At 41.4% G+C, this 22,020-nt stretch overlaps 1 protein-coding gene across 1 annotated transcript; it reads left to right on the top strand.

Moving 5' to 3' along the window:
* The first annotated feature begins 2,478 nt into the window (after nucleotides 1-2,478).
* On the top strand, nucleotides 2,479-14,835 carry LOC126336146 (uncharacterized). Its single transcript, XM_049999639.1, has 2 exons — nucleotides 2,479-2,708; nucleotides 13,933-14,835. Exons 1-2 carry the CDS (start codon nucleotides 2,561-2,563, stop codon nucleotides 14,670-14,672), a joined length of 888 nt encoding a protein of 295 aa, XP_049855596.1. The 5' UTR covers nucleotides 2,479-2,560; the 3' UTR covers nucleotides 14,673-14,835.
* The last annotated feature ends 7,185 nt before the right edge of the window (nucleotides 14,836-22,020 follow it).

Genomic DNA, 22,020 nt, shown 5'->3' with positions numbered 1-22,020 from the left:
GGTCCAGATTCACAGTCTTACTGTACCTGCCGTCAATCATCCTTGACACGGTTCGCGAAGTCCACAGGACCTATGTTCACAGTCGTCGGCCCAAGGGTGAAATATTGATAATGGTGAGAGCACACTTCGACTTTATACTGTATAAATTATAAAATTGTCAACGTTCTTACATCAACTGCGTGACACATTGTCTTATGAAATTTATTGACAAATTCTTTTCTAAAGTTATTATCTCTGAAATGCATTTTTGACGCTTCAAAAGTGAGGGTGACCTAAGTAATTACGGAGGTGAGGGGGAAGGAAGAGATAATAACACTGACATTCCCGACGGAACGAACCTTGGATTCGTGTCAGAGACAAACTAGGCTTGCACTATAACATGACGTCCGCCTGTACAGACAAAGCACGCGAGTGGTGGTGGTGGTGGTAGTTAGTGTTTAACGTCCCGTCGACAACGAGGTCATTAGAGACGGAGCGCAAGCTCGGGTTAGGGAAGGATTGGGAAGGAAATCGGCCGTGCCCTTTCAAAGGAACCATCCCGGCATTTGCCTGAAACGATTTAGGGAAATCACGGAAAACCTAAATCAGGATGGCCGGAGACGGGATTGAACCGTCGTCCTCCCGAATGCGAGTCCAGTGTGCTAACCACTGAGCACGCGAGTAACAGACAACAGTTGCTGGCAGTCGTGCTAGTAAAGTAGCAGAGTAAATAGTAAAGATTGCTTCGGAGGCACCAGTTCTCTAAGTTGTGTTACTCGTTAAATGTTAGTTCGCTAAATACAATAATCTTAAAACTTGTTTCCAGTATTCCCGTATCTCCTTCATTGGGAATAATGCGTCATTCGCACTCCCTGCAGAGGTACATGATCACGAACCTAGGAACAAACATTATATTGAATTTTAAAAGCGTTGCAATGGAGAAAATCTGGCCAGTGTTGCAATTAAACATTTATGTATTACACACCAACAATCAGTAAGTGAAATCAAATTAAGTATAGGTACGAAGGCTGGTCACCGAATACTTCAGACTGATATCTTTTCACACATGTTTATATCTCCATTTCGGTGTTTCCATGATCTTTTTCGAAGTAGTCTTACTTGAATGCCCTTTTTATAGCTTCTCTGCCAGTTCTGAAATACGTGGTGCAGGTGGTGCAGGCCATTGTTTGTCAGGTCATTGAAAATCGCCACACTTTTCTTGAGCACTGCTTAAGAGTTCTCAAATCGAATGCCCAGAAACTTTGCCTTTAGTGAAGGGAATGTTATAAAAATCACGGGGTGTAAGATCGGGGCTATAAGGCGAATGCAGCACATACGCAATCATGAACTATTCCAGAAAGTGCATGACTTCATTTGCGACGTGAGGCTGCGCATTGTCATAATGAAGTCGCCATCCAGTGCGAGAAATTTCTGCCCGTTTCCTTGCAATGAAGTCATGTATCTGAAACACATTAGATTTCATAGAAGAATTTCATTACTGGATTAGAATATTAACTTCCCAGTTCCTAACTGGTTGTGAGGTTTCCAATTTTGAGATAAGTTCATATGAACAGCCAATAAATCAAACTGCTGCCGTACTGAGTGCACGTGCACACACGTCTCCCCAGCTCTTTTTTTTTTTTTTTTTTTTTTCCTTTCACTTCGTGCACACACAACCATCTCAACTATGGAGAGACGATACGACAGCGTGTTTGAGCTCGTATTCGTGTGAGTAATGACGATACGCATGTAAGGACAAAAAACAACCAGTCCTCAGGCGCAGAAAATCTCCGACCCTGGCCGGCACCGAACTCAGGTCCATTCGGTTAGCATCCTGCTGTGCTGATACCGTCGCTACCGTGTCGGACAGCATTTTGATATCGGAAAACTGCAATTGCTGAGGAAGGTGTGAAGTATGCAGACTGATGTCTTGCAGGTACCGTGGGACTTTGTCTTGCAGGTAAGGCCAGATATCGGCACAGAGTTAGTAATTTTTTTTTCCTTTCGACCAACATTAATTGTGTCTTAGAAACGTCACCAGTGCCGTAAATGATACTTAGTGACATTTTCTACACCTCTAAGGCTGCGGCCTGAATTAGGCTGGTTTTAAAGCTCTAGAGGATTTTGTTCCGAAAAACAGGATGGGGTTTTTAGGTGGCGAAAGCGAAAAGCAGTACGGAATTACACTTAATTCACACGGGAAGTTTACACACAGCTGAGAGGCTGTAAGTTCAATGCTCTACTTTACGTTGCCTTTGAATTAAATGCTTATTGAAAGCAGTGAATGCCCTTTTCTAACACAGACAACACAATACCGTTTGTGAGGTCTTGGTGACGAACATTCAGGCCGTCCGCACGCGGAGCTACTCGAGAGCAACTTGCTTCTGACGCGAGTTGGCAACGGGTCGCTATGCGGCGTTGCCGGACTGGGAACGCCAGCGGAAGAGGGGGGAGTCATTGCCTGTGTGATTCAGTGGAATGCCGCACACAGCGCTAGCAACTAGGAACCCGTTCGTAACCAGTTCCAGCTGACTCAGCGTGGCGGTGACTGCAGTTGCGAAACATCCAGTGCATTTTAACGATGGCGAGTGAACAAGTTTTCAATATTAAATTCGTGGCGGAAATAGAAAAGCGTCCTGAATTGTACGATTATACGCGAAGCGAGTACTCAAGAAAGGACATCACGGAAAAAGCGTGGACTGAAGTCTCGGAACAAGTTGGAATGACAGGTAAATCAATTTTGTTTCATTAACCAATAGTTACCGTCACCAAAGTGACATAAGCTTGTGATATGCATTCGTTTTTACTTAAACTGCAGTCCTCTTAAAGGAGATTACAAATTCTGGTTACAAATTACTCCAACGCAACTGAAGACCTCGGCTGTGAACAGTGGTAAAGGACAGTCGATGAGAAAAAGGTTTGCATGTAGACCATGGTATGTCATGTGCTTTATTCTTATTGGTTGGTAGTTTCATTGCTGAATCCTGCCTAGTCGTCGAATTTGGGGTGTCTAGGAAATCTGCTTACTCGGATCGCTAGACAAACAATTCAAATAAATCGTATTAATGAATTTTATGACAAAAGGAAATGATTACAATACTTACCTTTGCATTTACGCAGATATGCCGCAAGCAAAGGGCGACAGACAAAATAAGCAAGAATCTTCAGTATAGACCATACTACGCAGTAGAAGCTAAATCACTGGTGTTGATGCTATTCTTGAACTGGGTCGCGGCCAGTCGGGGACGGCCCTTATGTCCTCTTCGCATGGAGGCCGCTGGTGCCGCGTTGTCGTCCTGAAGTTAGGTCGATCAGACTGCAATTGGCTGACGCCTTCTTCACAGGCCTCTCTGCTCTCTCCTTCCCGCATGGCGTCCCGGCGATTGACTTTACGCCGTAGATAAACCGAGAAATAACAGTCCTATTCCTAATTTCAAATTCTCACTAATAACAACTTTGTGTTTAGAGTAAGTGGGGATACAGCCCAGTTTTCTGATATTGTGATCAATGTGGGGTATATTTTCCTGAGATTTCAAAGTGACGTAATAGGCTGAGTTGTTATCTATAACCCATCCAAATTCCAACACTGTTTGATTATTAATTTCCTTCCCGGCGGGGTCAGGGATTTTCTCTGCCCCGTGATGGCTGGGTGTGGTGTGATGTCGTTAGGTTAGTTAGGTTTAAGTAGTTCTAAGTTCAAGGGGACTGATGACCTAAGATGTTAAGTCCCATAGTGCTCAGAGCCATTTGACATTTTTTTATTAATTACCGAGAACTTAACAATTATCGAAAATAAAAAATCCGGTGTTTTACACCACAAAACAGGGTAAAGCACCGCACTGTCTGTCTTCGGCCCATTAGAGATTAGCATGGATGACTGCATAATAAACACACATGAAATAACACTTTATAACATTAGTGTATTGTAGCCAAGTTACCCTACACATTGTAGTTGTTGTTGTTGTCTTCAGTCCTGAGACTGGTTTGATGCAGCTCTCCATGCTACTCTATCTTGAGCAAGCTTCTTCATTTCCCAGTACTTACTGCAATCTACATCTTTCTGAATTTGCTTAGTCTGTTCATCTCTTGGTCTCACTCTACGATTTTTACCCTCCACTCTGACCTCCAATGCAAAATTTGTGATCCCTTGATGCCTCAGAACATGTCCTACCAACCAGTCCCTTCTTCTTGTCAAGTTCTGCCACAAACTCCTCTTCTCCCCAATTCTATTCAATACTTCCTCATTAGTTATGTGATCTACCCATCTAATCTTCAGCATTCTTCTGTAGCACCACATTTCGAAACCTTTTATTCTCTTCTTCTCCAAACTTTTTATAGCCCATGTTTCACTTCCATACATGGCTACACTCCATACAAATACTTTCAGGAACGACTTCCTGACACTTAAATCTATACTTGATGTTAACAAATTTCTCTTCTTCAGAAACGCTTTCCTTGCCATTGCCAGTCTACATTTTATATACTCTCTACTTCGACCATCATCAGTTATTTTGCTCCCCAAATAGCAAAATTCCTTTACTACTTTAAGTGTCTCATTTCCTAATCTAATTCCCTCAGCATCACCCGACTTAATTCAACTACATCCCATTATCCTCGTTTTGCTTTTGTTGATGTTCATCTTATATCCTCCTTTCAAGACACTGTCCATTCCATGCAACTGTTCTTCCAAGTCCTTTGCTGTCTCTGAGAGAATTACAATGTCATCGGCGAACCTCAACGTTTTTAATTCTTCTCCATGGATTTTAATACCTACCCCCAATTTTTCTTTAGTTTCCTTTACTGCTTAGTCAATATACAGATTGAATAACATTGGGGACAGGCTACAACCCTGTCTCACTCCCTTCCCAACCGCTGCTTTCCTTTCATGCCCCTCGACTCTTATAACTGCCATCTGGTTTCTGTACAAATTGTAAATAGCCTTTCGCTCCCTGTATTTTACCCCTGCCACCTTTAGAATTTGAAAGAGAGTATTCCAGTCAACATTTTCAAAAGCTTTCTCTAAGTCCACAAATGCTAGAAATGTAGGTGAACTGAAATGTTTCGTAAAGTTTAACATGATGCCAGGGGCAGCAGAACAATGAAGTTTTGTAAGTGGGGCCGGTTGCCTAGAAGAGAAAGAAGACCCAGGGGTCCTCCCCTTAAAAGTTAAAGAAAAAAACCTCAAAAACTACCGATTTAAGCTGTTTTGGTAATTAAAAGATCAAACAGTTGCAAAAACGTGTTTCAAACATAGAGACTGGCTGGTACCCTACATGGTTCAAGGAAAAAAAAAAAAATAGAGGGAGGGAGGGGGGAGAGACAGAGACAGACAGAGACAATCTCTTTAATGACACCAATTGAGTTCGCTTAGACAATTTCAAAGATTGGTTGGAAGAACCCATGTGTTGCAGTAACAATGTATTTACTGAAATTAAGACTTTTGATAGTGTTTAGCACAGTTTTACCTATTCTCTTCATCCACTTTATCTTTACCACAAATATCTGCGTCTTTGTCATCCTCAGAAGGCACCAGTTGATCACTGTCACTTTCAGAAATTGAAATCTTTGTTTACTTTAAGTTTTTTGTGAACTTTGATTGTTTGTTTCCACAGGTGTTTTTTTTTTTCTCGCGGATTGGTAAAACCTATGAAAACTTCTCTGATCATATCTTGGTAAATGTATCTCAGAAAAATTGTCATCTGAGTCTTGTGACTTGTATGAGTGGTCCCATCAAACCCAATACTGTAGAATCAGTTTCTTGGGTTCCGTGCTGTATTTGCGGAATAATGTCTTCGCCACAGCATTCAATTAAATTATTTTGTACTGTTTTACTAAGGAATGTATCTCTTTTGTTGTTAGAGCTATATTGAGCCGCTAATTCAGTATCTCCACATTCCTTGACACAAAATTTCATCAGTTCTTTAAAGTTGCCTTTATTTTATGTTCTGGGATCTTTTGAGAAAACAAAACCATCATCGCGATGCCCTCTAAAAGGCATGTTCTACCACCCAAGAAATATAACGTTTCGCAAAGAAAATTACAACTTTTTTCGGTTCCGCTTTGCTCTTTTCAATCTGTATGTGTTCACTTAATTTTCAATGGATTTTTCGGGGTTTTTGTAGGAATTCAGAAAGTCTTTAGCACAAAGCTTGCTAATGGTACAGCGTTTTTGCTGTTGTATTCCAAGTCCTAGTGGCTTAGAGAATTTCGTTAGGGGTACGATCACTAGTATGTTTAGGTTCATTCCTCTACGGTGACCACCCTTAAGATGAGGCACAAAAGAAGGACATATTTTACAAAATATCCCTTATTTTGATGGTGATTTGTATTTATCTAAGTGCTTTTTTCAGATATATTTTTTCAGTCCTTCCTCTTTGGCTGTCATTAGAATATGGAAATTTATGTTCATGAAAAGGTTCCCACTGATTTTGAAGTATCTTGGCAAGTACTCTTTCTCAAGGCCTAGTCCCAATATGTAGACCAATGTCGGTTTCATCATTAATGCTTGATGCTGAAATGTAATATGTAGGTAATGACGTTGAAGAGCAGCTTAACTTTGCCGCAGATTACAAAAATTACTGTTTGATTTTAATTTAGTTTCAGCTCTGCGGGAGGGGTGGGGCAATCGCATCGCTCCCCTCCCCTCTCCTTCAATCCGCCCATGCGTACTGCTTAAAAATACTTGTACAAAAAAAGTAGTTTCTACTCCACGAAAGAAGGATTAGAAGGATAATCTGAAAGAGTTCGGTTACTCTGGCTAAGCCATCTAGGTATCTCGTAAATTGTGTATTTTGTTATGTGCCCCGATTCTTCCTTGAAGTCCCAAGCTCTTTTTCTGAATCTCACTCAAGAATACTCAACTGCCTAATTGATCTGTTTTCTTCCTTTTTTTGTTTCTATAACATGCTCTTCCCTTTCTTTGTCACGTCTTTTCCTCTCAGTAGCAATTTTTTCTTTTCCCATGCATTCTTCTTCCATTCGTTCTTTATTGGCTACCAACGTTAGAAGCACAGATTTCAATATTTTCCCAGAAAGATTGTCCCAACATATTTATTTTAGACGGCGGAATTACATCTTCAGATGAGACACTCTCAAGCAATGTGGGTTGAATTTCATCTTTTGCAGGGGTTATCACTGCATAATTGTCGTCACATTGTTGGAGCTGCGAGGATTTTGCACTGAAACACCTGTAAGGATTTGTCCCATTTCGCCGTTTCCTGGCAGATGTATCCTTGTTGATTTTGGGAACCAGCTGGCACAATTATTTCCAAGCGGAAGTGGAGCTTAAATGCAGTAGTGTGAACTGGCGATTCATTGATTCTCTTTTTCAACTCGTACATTACACAGTGTCCGAGCAAAACACCCGAAAAGTTACGTGTAAGTAGTATAAAACAGACTTATCTCATTTTGTTTCCTGTGGAGCGACCTGCAGTGACGAACTTTTATGGAACAATAAGACAAACCTGCCGCCTGGTGGCCATATCGTGAATCAATGGCATTCTGTTCAGAAACTCAGTGCGAGTTGTTATCCCACACGGGGCTTTACCGCCACCTGTGGTAACTATGGTAAGCGCCAAAAACGCGACTGCCAGTAGTAATAAATTTCTACAAAACCAAAATTTATGTGGATAACCACGATTCAAATAAAATCCTGAATATGTTCGCGAACGCAAAGTTGTTGCTAATAAGGTGAATGTGAATAATAAGTAAAAAAACAATGTTACATTGTAACCTGTATTATAGTGTTCGTGACAGTGTGATGGCAGAAATGACAAGGGCCACCCTTAATACTGTTTACGTGATGTAGAAGGCGACAATAACATTAACTTTATTTTGCGCAGAATCAGATTAATTCTCGAGGTTGTTATCCTTTATTATTGAAAACAACGGTAATGCAAATCTTAGTAACCGCAACAATTCGAATCTTTTAAATGTTGGGTTTTGAGAGGTTTCACAATATTGTTTCGTTAATTCGCCTAACATCTAAACAGTAGTAAGTCAATGCTAACGTATCTTAAGCACACTCAGTTTGTAGGAAAACAATGTTAACTATCGATTGACGTATTTTAAGGATAAAATTGAGGACAGTATTTACGGCTTTAAAAATACGTCATTACTGTAGAAAAATTCGAAAACATTGACTTATCCGAATACAGTAATTATGATGGATGAACCTGAAATATTTATGAGCTTTCATTGAAACGTTACTGCGCAGTTTGTCGGAACAGCTAACTCTTACCTTAAGCCGTGGACGGGACAGCTAACGTTCACATGGACGTGGACGGGGCATCCAACCTCACGCGAGAGAGCGCCGTCGACACACGGGACGAGCTGGTTAAATGTGATTTGCGTTCCCAGCGCTCTACAGTCTACAGCGTCCGCTGTCGGTTTTATTTGGATCACAAACTACGCAGCTGATTTACGAAAATAGATGCGAGTAAAACCGCTGCGTATCTCTGTTCATCATGCGAAGAGGATTATGAGCACATCGATGGCTTTAAGAGCCTATTACTGGTAGAGGAATTCTGTAATGCTGTTCAACGGTCTGAGTACATATTAGCAGAATTTGTTCGTTTAGTTAACTGAATTTTATCCCACTTTCGGTTTTAAATTGAATAGAGTTAAGGTATAGTGTCTAATGTCAGTTAGCGCGTGCATGACATCCATATTTTCGCTGTTTTTATTTTTTTATTTTACAAGTCTAGTTCCGTAGAACCAAACTGAGGAGCAAATCTCCAAGGTCGTGGAACGCGTCAGGACATGAAATTACAACATAAAAGTAATAAAACATAAAATAAAATCTTCACGAACCCAAAAAATGACAAGCCATAAGTTAATGTAAGCGCAACCAGCAATATAACACAGGAATCAGCTTAATTTTGCAAGGAACTCCTCAACAGAATAGGAGAAGTGACCCAAGAGGAAAATCGTCAGTTTCGATTTGAAATTGCGTGGATTTCTGCTAAGATTTTTGAATTCTTGTTGTAGCTTATTGAAAATGGATGCAGCAGTATACTGCACGCCCTTCTGCACAAGAGTCAAGGAAATGCGATCCAAATGCTGACTGGATTTATGCCTAGTATTAACTGAGTGAAAGCTGCTAATTCTTGGGAATAAGCTGGTATTGTTAACAAGAAACGACAGAGAGAATATATATGTTGAGAGGCCAATGTTAGAATACCCAGACTAATGAAAAGGGGTTGCCAAGAGGTTCGCATACACTACCAACACTATGAAATAACGCACTTCATGACATAGATTTGAAGATTAACATTCGTTTCGTATTTTCGTTTGAATGGCAGAGGAATTTTTTTCGAAGCTGCTTATCACCATTGAAAAAGATATTTATTGGCAAGATACAAACATGAGTCAGTCCATAAAGCCAGAGATAGGTACACTGAAGTGCTAAAGAAACTGGTACACCTGCCTAATATCGTCTAGATCCCCGAGAGCACTCAAGAAGTGCCGCAGCACGACGTGGCATGGACTCGACTAATGTCTGAAGTAGTGCTAGAGGGAACTGACACCAGGAATCCTGAAGGGCTGTTCATAAATCTGTAAGAGTAAGAGGGGGTGGAGATCTCTCCTGAACAGCACGTTGCAAGGCATCCCAAAAAAATGGTTCAAATGGCTCTGAGCACTATGGGACTTAACATCTGTGGTCATCAGTCCCCTAGAACTTAGAACTACTTAAACCTAACTAACCTAAGGACATCACACACATCCATGCCCGAGGCAGGACTCGAACCTGCGATCTTAGCAGTCGCGCGGTTCCGGACTGAGCGCCTTAACCGCTAGACCACCGCGGCCGGCGCAAGGCATCCCAGATATGCTCAATAATGTTCATATCTGGGGAATTTGATGGCCAACGGAAGCGTTTAAACTCAAAAGAGTGTTCCTGGAGCCACCCTGTAGCAATTCTGTACGTGTGGGCTGTCGCTGAATGGATGGAGATGATCAGACATAATGCTTACGTACGTGTCACCTGTCAGTGCCATATCTAGACGTATCAGGGGTCCCATATCACTCCAACTGCAACTGCCCACGTCCCACACCATTACAGAGACTCCACGAGCTTGAACAGTCCCCTACTGACATGCAGGGTCTGAAGATTCATGGCTTTGTCTCGATACCGGTACACGCCCATCCACTCGATACAGTGTGAAACGAGACTCGTCCGACAAGGCAGCATTTTTCCAGTCATCAACAGTACAATGACGGGGTAGAAGGGCCCAGGCGAGACTTGAAATTTTGTGTCGTGCAGTCAACAAGGGTACAGGAGTGAGATTCATCGCTACCTCGGAGATCCTGTGTCCCATCGTTCGTGGGCCGACTACAACACCACTCTCAAACTCATCTAAATTTTGATAACCTGCCATTGTAGCAGCAGTAACCGATCTAACAACTGTGTCAGACACTTGTCTTATATAGGCGTTGCCGACCGCAGCGCTGTATTCTATCTGTTTGCATATCTCTGTATTTGTACGCATGCTTATACCAGTTTCTTTGGCACTTCAGTGTACATATATTTTACAGAATGTTTTATAAAAGTGTGTGGTCTGTGTTTACTTTCAGATATAGACTGGGAATCATCTTACGATTTCTAGCCACTGGGGAATATTCCAGGCCAGTCGAAGACCTTTGCAACAAGAATTGCACCAAATGCTTTATTTATAATAAATAACTCCAGCTTTTGAGATAATTCTTCTATTAATTATATAAGAAAGGCCCAGAATCTTCGAGAAAACAAAAAAGCTTGGAAGGAGGTGGACGCCAACCCGGTACCTTTACCTTCATAAGTCACTAGCTCACGACGTTATCATCTCCACTAAGGCTTCGACATGACAATCGAGCCCCAGTGTACGTCATACACTGCCGAAAGACTGTATCTACAAATGTCGTTATTTGATATTTAATATGCAGATTGCACCAAAAAGACGCGTTTTTCGTAAATCATCATTCTGCCGTTCATTTAAACGGTATACCTTCATAGCACACAAGCCATAACACTAAAAACAACAGCTATGGGAAACCGAAGTGTAGTTTCCTGTCATTTTATTATAATATACCGTGTCTGAAACGACGCGTTATTGGGAGATCCTCAATTTTCTGATGCTTTGACCAGCTTGTATTCATACCACGTACTCTGTGAGGAAGAAACCCCACCAAATACGATGTATACCACGATGCAACATGGCGGCTCCTTCTGCTTGTAACGTAAAACAATATTGCATTTAATTGTCCACGTTCCTCTCCACAAGCAAGAAGCTGACATACCAGATTCTTTATTACACGTTGTGACAACACCAGTTCCTCATCCACTTGGGTTCTCACGCTCCGTGCTAGGACGGCTTTACTATTGTTTCCAGACGAGGTTTTCAGTTATAAAATACTAGCTCGGCGTCCGCTGCTTCGCTAGCGCAGACTGCGCCTTTTGCACAATTTTTTTCTTTAATTGTATTTTTATATTGTTCACAATTTCGAACTTCTTTTACACTTTCACGCTTCTGAACAAAAAGCGATTCTGGTAGCTGGAGTTGACTGTCTTCGCTTAATCTTGCCTTTCGAATTCTTGTAGTGATATTTCGGTAGAACATTTTCATTCCCTATCAGATGTCCCTTTAGAAGTCGAATACCAGTTTTCATAGATTTAGCTTTAAATGTGCTTTAGTAGTACTTTAATAATGATTTTTTTCAAAAAAACTTTCACCCATGTTTTACCACCTAGTGCTTAAATTTCCAAAACTATTGAAGCATTTTTTTTTTTTTTTTTTACTTCTGACCAAGAAACCAAATAGCAATATCTGTAGTAGTAGCTTCAAAATTTTGTTACTAACGACATGTTTTCGAAAAACGTTCCATCCCCTACTTCATCCCCGTAGGGGTGGAGTTTCGAACAATTCCTTACTACACGATACAGTGTAAGATCAACACCTCATGTTCCTATTCTTAGCGGCTTGGGCTGGGCGACGATGAGTAACTGAATCAGTCAAGCCCTATTCACTCCACTAGGGGTTGAATTTCCAAAAACACTGAAGTACTTCATTTTTTGTTTCTTACTGAGAAGGCAAATACAAATTTTCGTAGATTTAACTTTTAAAATCCTTTCGTAATGAAGTATGGTCATAAAACATTTCATTCCCCGTTTCATACCCTGTTTCATCCTATTACGGGCTGAATTTGCAAAAGTAGCGAAACATGTTTTTTATTTGTAAGCGTGAAGTCAAATACCAGTTTTCATAGAGGTAGCTTTAAAAATTCCTTTTAATAGTTTTTTAATAATGATTTATTTTTTAAAAAGCTTGTACCCACCATTTCACTCCCTTAGTGGTTGACTTTCCAAAAACGTTTTTTGTTTTTGACCATGAAACCAAGTACCAGTTTCCGTTGCTCTAGCTGCAAAATTGCCTTAATAGCGACTTAGGTTCACACAAGTTTTCATCCCTAACTTCGCCCCCTTAGAGATGGAATTTCTAAAAATCCCTTACTAAATGGTGCCTACAGTATGAAATCAACACCCTCTTCTCGAATTTCAGGTTCCTGCCCTCACCTGTTTACGCTGGGCGATGATGAGTCAGTGAATCAGTTATACCCTATTTCACCCCCTTAGGAGTTAAATTTCCAAAAACACTGAAACGCATATTTTTTTATTTCTAACGGAGAAGCTAAATACAAATTTTCATAGACCCAGCTTAAAAAATGAGTTAATAAGAGCTATTTTCTCAAAACATTTCATCCCCTATTTCACCCCATTAGGGGTTTGTATCTCCTAAACCACTGCAACATGTATTTTTTATTTGTACCAGTTTTCATACATGTAGCTTTAAAATGCTTTAGTAGTTCTTTAATAATGATTTATTAAAAAAAAACTGTCACCCGCTATTTCACACCCGGGGTTCAGTTTCCAAAAACGCTGAAACACCTCTGATCGGGAAACCAAGTACCAATTTTCGAATGCTAGCTTCAAAACTGCCTTAATAGCGACATATTTTCAAAAAAATATTTCGTCCCCTATTTTACTCTCTTAGTGGCGGAATTTCGAAAAATCTTTCTCAAATTATGCCTACACTATAATATCAACACTCTCTCCAACTTTCATGTTTCTGTCCTAAGGAGTGTGGGTTTGCCGACGATGAGTCAGCCAGTCAGTCAGTATATTTCCTTTTTCCCAGAGAACAACCAACATGTCCCTTACCAGTGTTTACTGGATACGTCTTCCATTACAGAACACTTGCTTAGCGCCCGCTGCTTTGCTCGCATAGACTGCATGGTCTGCTCAATTTTTGTTTTTGTTTCACTTTAATTGAATTTTTATGTTGTTCACAAAATGCAACACGTTCTAAACTTTCACGTTAATGAGCACATAGAAGCATGGTCTTTTCCGAATGTATTTCTGACCAAGAACCAGTCGTTCAGCACTTATTGTTCTGCTGTATTGATTATTACGTATGCTCGTTTGTACACTTCTCCAAAAACGCTCAACATTATTTTTGTAGTTTCTGCTATAACGCCCTCTTTGTTCCGCAAAAGAGTCGTAAGCACTGGACTTGTATTCTGGAGGAGTGCATTTCAAATTCCCGTCCGGCCATGCTGATCTAGGCTTTCCATTAGCACCGAAACGTTTAATGCAAATACCGGGATGCTCCCTTTGAAAGGGCATGGTCTGTTTCCTTTCCCGTCCTTCCGCAATCCATTTTTGTACTCTCTCTGATGACCTCATCGTCGACGGCACCTTAAATCCTAGTCGCCCTTGTTCTGCAGAAGTGAAGTGGAAAGAGGCACAAACATTCTTTCAGTTACTAAACAGCTGAAAAGAACTAAAAGAAATCTATTAAATGCTAGTATCTTTCATTTGTGACATATTTTACATAAATAATAATTACATGTATTTCTTTGTTTAAGAACAATTGCCGGGCCTATTTTAATTTTTTGAATTTTTTTGTTTTGTTTTAGTGGGTGAATGCAAGGAAAGGTGGAAGAACTTGAGGGCTGTCTTTGTACGTCACCTGAAACCCGGCCTGGGTGATTCTGCATTCAAAAGAAAGAAGCCATATTATCTGACAGAAGCAATGCAGTTTACTCTTCCATTTATTAAGTCAGTTACCGCTTCTCCAGCAAGCGTGCCCGAGGTATTCAAACAAGAAAGAGGTGTAAACAGCGGTAATAGCGACAATGAAGACAGCGGCACTGGACAAAACTCGCCATCTCCAGCGTCACTTCGTCCTTCACAATCAACGCCGTCACCGCTGCTCCTTCCAGTTACACCAGTCGTGAATATTCAAGAACAGAGAACGTCGAGTGAACAACACGCTGCTTCTAAAGATGTCGTACGACACGATACAGTTGACAACTCTTTTGCGGAATATCTAGGAGCCAAGAGAGCAAAACTCGCTACGACCAAACAGAGCAGCGGTCCCAGTCCGAGAAGTGAGGCTTTGAAAATGTTTTTATTAAGTATGCTGCCAGATCTCGAGTCAATGACCGATGTTCAAGTGCGTAAGTTTAAAAGAAGGTGTCTTGAAACTATCGATGACATACTTACGTCACCGTCCTACCCTCCTTCTACCCCCGCATCCACAACTGCAGTTTCATCTCTCTCGTCCTCTCATACAGACAATTCGTCCATACATCAACCTCTTAACGTGCCTTCAAATAGTTCTCAAGATGAATCAGATGCAACCAAACAATCATGAGGATGTTATGAAGCGATTCGCAGTGCAGCTACCGATGTCCATGAACCTTAGTTTCCTACGAGACAATAGTGAAGGACCATGAGAAATGTGCAACACGCTTATGTGGAACATGCTCTCTTTTACGATTTCTTTTTGTAAAATAAATTTGATCTTTGTTACCTAAGAGTTATTAGTACTGTTTCCTCAGCATTCAAAAAAGTTCTTTCATATTTGTAAACTTGCTGTTAAATGACAGACAACACACAGCGTAAATTGGCTAAACCTGTAATAGTACTTAGAAATATTTTTGCGCAAACATACACTAAAAAAAATATATCTGTGACTATTGACATTAACAAACTAATAGTATGGTAAATTAGAATGACAATGATGTTTGTTTTAGGATTCTAGTGCGAGTCATTTACGAGATACCGTAGTTTGAAAAGTTTCCACACCGATTATTGTTTGAGGCATTCAGCTACACTGTGCTTGTGTGTTCCTTGAGTATACTGCGACTTACTGGCCAGTCCAAGCAGTAGGTCGTGAGTGGACGATGGGATTTACCAACACGAGAGGCCGGAACTTCATCGCCTAGAACAGGCATTAGACTTGATGATTTGGGGCCCACTCGAACCAAATCATAGTCCATATCCTAGCCACCAACACACAGATGTATTACATATTGTTATCACCAAAGGATTCGGAATTTACCCTCAACCGGTCATTATAAATGATTTATCATCGCACCACGACCCTACTCTGGTAACACTTCCGAGAATGAACCACCCACAGTCCCAAAGAATACGCCAAGAAAATAATTCGGCGCAATTTAAAAGATTTTGAAACTATTTTTGACTATTTTTCGACCGTGACTGTCTCAAGAAATATGTAAAGGTTTTTTAAATTACCACTACCAGTCATAAACTTTGTCAACTATTGTATTATTTATTTATTTAGCGACATGTTTCGCGGGTTAAACCTCATCTTCAGGCTAAATGGCATTACAAAAACAACTGTACAATAAGGTCATACTGATGTTACATAGTCCTTTCGTAAATATTGTGGTACCTTTGTTCTTGTGGCGTGGCAGTGTCATTGTGATGCGTTGCGGTGTTTTCTTTTCCGTGGTTCTCTTGGTCACTGTTCACAAATTGTCACTAACATAGGAGGATCACAAACAGTTCTGTAGTGCAGTGGACAAGGTCTATGCACCGGTTCAGATCTACTATGTGGTGGACTATATAACACGAAAAATACAAAAGGCTCATAAATTGTCCTCTCTGACGTATGTTGAGGAACATCCAGCTAACGAACCACTTCCACCACTCATAGAAAAACTGCGAACCCAGAAGAACCGCTCTCTAAAGCTGTGTCAGCGAACCAGGAACCCGGCCTATCGCCAACAGATGCACAGGTCTGTACAACTTAGACGAAGACTACTGGAATGCATGTGGAAAGGTGGGAAGACAAGATGTCCATCTTCTTACTCCAGATGAAAAATGAGTGGAAACTAGTTAAAATTATAAGTACCGACCCAACTCCAGTAAAACCAATCAAAACCCTGCAGGAACTAACCCCAGACCCACTGACCAAAGCGGAAACATTTGCACCAACCACCGGACAGCAGACAACGTTACTGAGAGAACCATTAAACGTAGCCCATAGAGAGTACAAATATACCACCAACGAACTTGTGAACCGGATTATGGCAACAGATGATAGATTGCAACCAAGACTCACTACACCTAGTGTGATAAGAACAGTGATTAAGAAACTGTGGTACTCAACGTTCGTCGTTGGAGGAGAGTGTTATTAGAAATCTCCTCCCTCAGGCACCCAGACTATTCACGTTCTACAGTCTGCCAGAGGTGTGTAGATGGATAAACCTTTCAGGCCTGTAGTGAGCACCATCGGATCGCCGACCTGTAGACTTGCTAAACATTTAGCCAGCTTCCTCTTGACGCACACTGGACATTTGTTAGAAGAATACTTAGAATAAGATGTGGGAAATATGCTAAAGAGAGAGGCACTGCATTCACTACACTTACTATTGTATGCATTCTGTCACCTCTTAACCCAAAGATGGCTGCAGAACAATTAAGTTATGACAGTAATGCTACATATCTATTTTATACTCGAAATCTTTAATAGCAAGTGGTTTAAGTGTGTTTACCATATTGCCTCTTCTTCTAAAGACCTCTGTAATAACATATTACTCCTAAAATATCTATATTTGACAGCATAGTGGAGAAAAAATATTTTTTCCTGCTTTAATATAACATTTGCGTATCACTAGCATTTAATACATTTAGACTGAGTCAAACTCGAATGACCCATTCGATAGTCATGAATTTTAGCTTAAAACCATGCTCTTTAGCCGAGGAAAAATTATTGGTTGCTACTAGAAGTGTATCAGGGCACATTATACAATGGTTACCAAAAACTTTGTTCACCATTGGGCATGTGTTCTGATATACTGTTATGTGACAGGTTTTCTCTGATACTATTATGCAACATATTTCAGAATATTATATGGTCATCCCCTTAACGGATATAGTCGATGACTTATGCTGCTTCTTAATTGCAGACTATATTCAGTGCCACCAGTAACTGCCCTGTTTGGGGCCTTCTTTTCATTCCTCTTTTATTATTGTGAGAATCCTGCAGAGTTGAAACTCTTCGAACTAGTTGCCAAAAGACAGGTTTCTTAAAAGGAACAAGCAAGGTTGTAAGCTTAGTCCTGGACTGAGTTTCAAACTCAGGTAGCCGACACAGACTCACATCCCCCATCCCCTGTAATCTAGGTGGTTTAAAAGGGATGGCTATCCTCTGGAAAAACAGCATTGTTCGAAGACTCTAGATAGATATCGCTTTCCAGAGGTCAGTGAGAGAACCATTGTTGTCTCAACGGCCACACTATGGGATGACGTTCCGTTTAAATTTTTGAAAGAAGCATTTCCATTGTGCAAATACATGCTCTTGAGGTGATGTCCATTAATAAAATATTCTCAGGTTTCAAGCCAAGTGGTTAACTGTCCACGAGCTTTCGGCAGAGATCTCCTTTGGAATTGTCAAATCGTATGACTGCCGCTGCCGCGCTTATATAGCCGAGCCGCCGTCAGTGTCGTCATTAGCGCCTAGCCACGCACCATATCTGGCAATGTTTTCATGGCGCGACCGCCATACTCGCTTTGACTCACTAATACCAGGATCCCGGACTGTACTCAAACGTTCGTCGTTGGAGGAGAGTGTTATTAGAAACCTCCTCCCTCAGGCACCCAGACTATTCACGTTCTACAGTCTGCCAGAGGTGTGTAGAAGGATAAACCTTTCAGGCCTGTAGTGAGCACCATCGGATCGCCGACCTGTAGACTTGCTAAACATTTAGCCAGCTTCTTCCTCTTGAGGCACACTGGACATTGTGTGCATCATATAAAAAATAAGACGGACTTCATCAATCGAATTAATCGTCTACACCTCGGTGAAGGAAATATTATGATCAGATTTGATGTGGTGTCCCTATTCACACGTGTGCCCATCATGGACTCTATAGTCCCAGGTCTTCGACGAAACCAACCTTGATTTACTTAAATATACCCTGACATCGTCGTACTTTTTACACGGAGGAGAATATTTCAACCAGACGGACAGCATCGCGATTGGGAGTCCATTAGCTCCAGTTGTAACCAACCGGTTTATGGAGCATTTTGAGGACATTGCCCGGGACACATCTCCTGCAAAGCCTACTTTTGTCGCTTCGTCGACGATACCTTCGTCATATGGCCTCATGGACATGAAAAGCTGTAAGAGTTCCTGGAACACGTCAGCAACATCCAAGACCACCGAAAGTTCACAGTGGAAATAGAGAAGGGCGTTTCATACCTGTTCCTGGACTTCCTTGTGCGCTGTAAACCTAATAGGTGTCTCGGTCACACCGTTTATCTCAAGCCCAGTCATATGGATCGGTACTTGAACTCCACCAGCTGCCACAACCCAGTACAGGGACCCTCTGCTCTGAGGACCTTGATACATCGATCTGAAACCGTCTCAGACGCCGAAAACCTGCCGAAGGAACTGAGCCACTTACGTTACGTTTTCAAGGAAACCAGCTACAACAACAGACAAATGTTGCAAGCTGTTACATGTAAGCGGCGAAATCAGAAGGCCTCCGAAGTAGACACGAAGAAGTTTGTACTTTTATCGCTTTGTGGCTCAATAAAGGGAAGGATAGCCGGCTCCTGAAGAAACATAAAATCTTTACAGTCTTCAGGCTTCCAGCAAAGACCCGGCCGCTACTGAGGCCTGTGAAAGACGATACAGGCCTCAGAACACTTGGAATATACAAAATACCGGAAGCGTGAGGGCAATTTTATGCAGGTCAGAGTGTCTGTACTATTGAACAACGCCGCAGGGAACGTGAAAGGTGCTTCCGTCTATGCATCCCGAAAAATCAATTGTGGCGGAGCATGCACTGGAAAACAGATACCGAATTACATTCAAGGATGTTGTTGTTGTTGTCTTCAGTCCTGAGACTGGTTTGATGCAGCTCTCCATGCTACTCTATCCTGTACAAGTTTTTCATCTCCCAGTAGTTACTGCAACCTACATCTTTCTGAATCTGCTTAGTGTATTCATCTCTTGGTCTCATTCTACGATTTTTACCCTCCACGATGCCCTCCAATGCTAAATTTGTGATCCCTTGATGCCTCAGAACATGTACTACTAACCGGTCCCTTCTTCTTGTCAAGTTGTGTCACAAACTCCTCTTCTCCTCAATTCTATTCAATACCTCCTCATTAGTTATGTGATCTACCCATCTAATCTTCAGCATTCTTCTGTAGAACCACCTTTCGAAAGCTTCTATTCTCTTCTTGTCCAAACTATTTATCGTCCATGTTTCACTTCCATACATGGCTACACTCCATACAAATACTTTCAGAAACGACTTCCTGACACTTAAATCTATACTCAATGTTAACAAATTTCTCTTCTTCAGAAACGCTTTCCTTGCCATTGCCAGTCTACATTTTATATCCTCTCTACTTCGACCATCATCAGTTATTTTGCTCCCCAAATAGCAAAACTCCTTTACTACTTTAAGTGTCTCATTTCCTAACCTAAGTCCCTCAGCCTCACCCGACTTAATTCGACTACATTCGATTATCCTCGTTTTGCTTTTGTTGATGTTCATCTTATATCCTCCTTTCAAGACACTGTCCATTCCGTTCAACTGCTCTTCCGAGTCTTTTGCTGTCTCTGACAGAATTACAATATCATCGGCGAACCTCGACATTTTTATTTCTTCTCCATGGACTTTAATACCTACTCCGAATTTTTCTTTAGTTTCCTTTACTGCTTGTTCAATATATAGGTTGAATAACATCGGGGACAGGCTACAACCCTGTCTCACTCCCTTCCCAACCACTGCTTCTCTTTCATGCCCCTCAACTCTTATAACTGCCATCTGGTTTTTTGTTCAAATTGTTAATAGCCTTTCGCTCCCTGTATTTTATCCCTGTCACCTTTAGAATTCGAAAGAGAGTATTCCAGTCAACATTGTCAAAAGCTTTCTCTAAGTCCACAAATGCTAGAAATGTAGGTTTCCCTTTCCTTAATCTATTTTCTAAGATACGTGGTAGGGTCAGTATTGAATCACGTGTTCCAACATTTGTGCGGAATCCAAACTGATCTTCCCCGAGGTCGGCTTCTACCAGTTTTTCCATTCGACTGTAAAGAATTCGTGTTAGTATTTTGCAGCTGTGACTTATTAAATGGATAGTTCGGTAATTTTCACATCTGTTAACACCAGCTTTCTTTGGAATTGGAATTATTATATCCTTCTTGAAGTCTGAGGTATTTCGCCATGGTAGAGTTTTGTCAGGACTGGCTCTCTCAAGGCTGTCAGTAGTTCCAATGGAATTTTGTCTACTCCAGGGGCCGTGTTTCGACTCAGGTCTTTCAGCGCTCCGTGAAACTCCTCACGCAGTATCGTATCTCCCATTTCATCTTCATCTACATCTTCTCCCATTTCTATAATATCGTCCTCGAGGATACTTCTATTATTAAACGAATCGATGGCTTCTGGGATAGCGTAATGCTCATTAAAGAGGGTGGATTGCAGCTGAGTTCTTCGTTGGATCCTGTGATTAGGGAGTTGAAGCGGGCACGGCGGCCATGCCATCGCAACATTGCCCTATATGGTGTGGGACTCGGCACCAATGACGTCACTGCTCTGGCAGAAACAGCCAAGTTTCAGAAAATTAAGAACACTTGTTGCTAAGCTTTGAAAGGTTAATGATTTGGCACTGGGAGATGGAAAAATGAAGATGACCGATGAGCCGATCGTTGCTGTCGTATAGATGGATGTCTCCACCTTACCTGAGCTGAACACAGAATCTCCAGTCGCAATTGCCGCCACATTCTGTATTCGTGTGGTACAGGTGTGGTACGATGGGCCAGCATTGCAAACACTAATGCGGTAGGGACGCGAAGTTAGTTCATTCCCTTTAGGTGGCAACTGCACAGCTTTAACATCTAGCAGTCAGCTGCTTGCTTTCATTGGGCCATTGGGCATTTAAGCGATCTTACTAGTGTTCGTACCTATGTCAGCCTTGCTTCACCTGTTCTATATTTAGGGCGAGCTAACCCAATGTCTGACACATCATCCAGTGAACTGGACGACGATACTGAAACAGGAGATGAATGCAGGAGTATTTCCGTTCATTACAGGCTACAAGTATCGTATAAAAAGCCGTTTGGGGTATAACATTTGATTCATCATGGACTCACTTTCACGGGTGTACCTTTCCAACACCCAAGACATCCACTATCTTAAAGAGAGACTTGCTTTCAGAGCTTCTATATAATGTAAAGAACCAAGATGGCGACACTTCTGTTGACGTGATCATGACGTCACTTCTGGCCACGCATTATACATTTGCTTGTAGATACAATCAAATTGTAAACACCTAGCCCGGCTGCACTATTTTTCGATGTGTGTGTGGTTGGTTTATCACAGGGCAGGCCCCCACAGTTCAGGTTAGGTCCTGGTTAGGGCTCAGAGGTGGATCTACCTGCATTATGCCCGGGTATGGTGCAGAGATGGATCCACTTGCGCTACGTCTACAAACATAGACGCCCTCCAAATCCACAATGCGCCATGAAAACATTCCTCTCTTCATTTGTATGTCTGAGTACAACAACAGGGTTGTGTTAACTGTCTCAGTGGCAAGAGTTCTGCTACAAGTAGGACTGAGATTTCAAAATAACACGAACTATTTGTTTATAACTGAAAACACAATAGATCTACTTCTGACCTTGCAAAGTCTCTCCTAAAGATTTTAAAATTAACGAAGTTTTCACTTGGAAT

This window comes from Schistocerca gregaria, chromosome 2 (genome assembly GCF_023897955.1).
Source record: "Schistocerca gregaria isolate iqSchGreg1 chromosome 2, iqSchGreg1.2, whole genome shotgun sequence".
In the NCBI taxonomy this organism is placed as follows: Eukaryota; Metazoa; Arthropoda; class Insecta; order Orthoptera; family Acrididae; genus Schistocerca; species Schistocerca gregaria.
Note: the sequence above shows the minus strand (reverse complement) of the source record. Positions and strands in the feature narration are given on the sequence as shown.

Bases quoted from the DNA above. Each gene is read 5' to 3' on its own strand.
- LOC126336146 (XM_049999639.1), top strand. From the start codon at position 2,561: ATGGCGAGTGAACAAGTTTTCAATATTAAATTCGTGGCGGAAATAGAA. The intron at 2,709-13,932 runs GTAAATCAATTT...GTTTTGTTTTAG, and splicing joins GGAACAAGTTGGAATGACAG to TGGGTGAATGCAAGGAAAGG.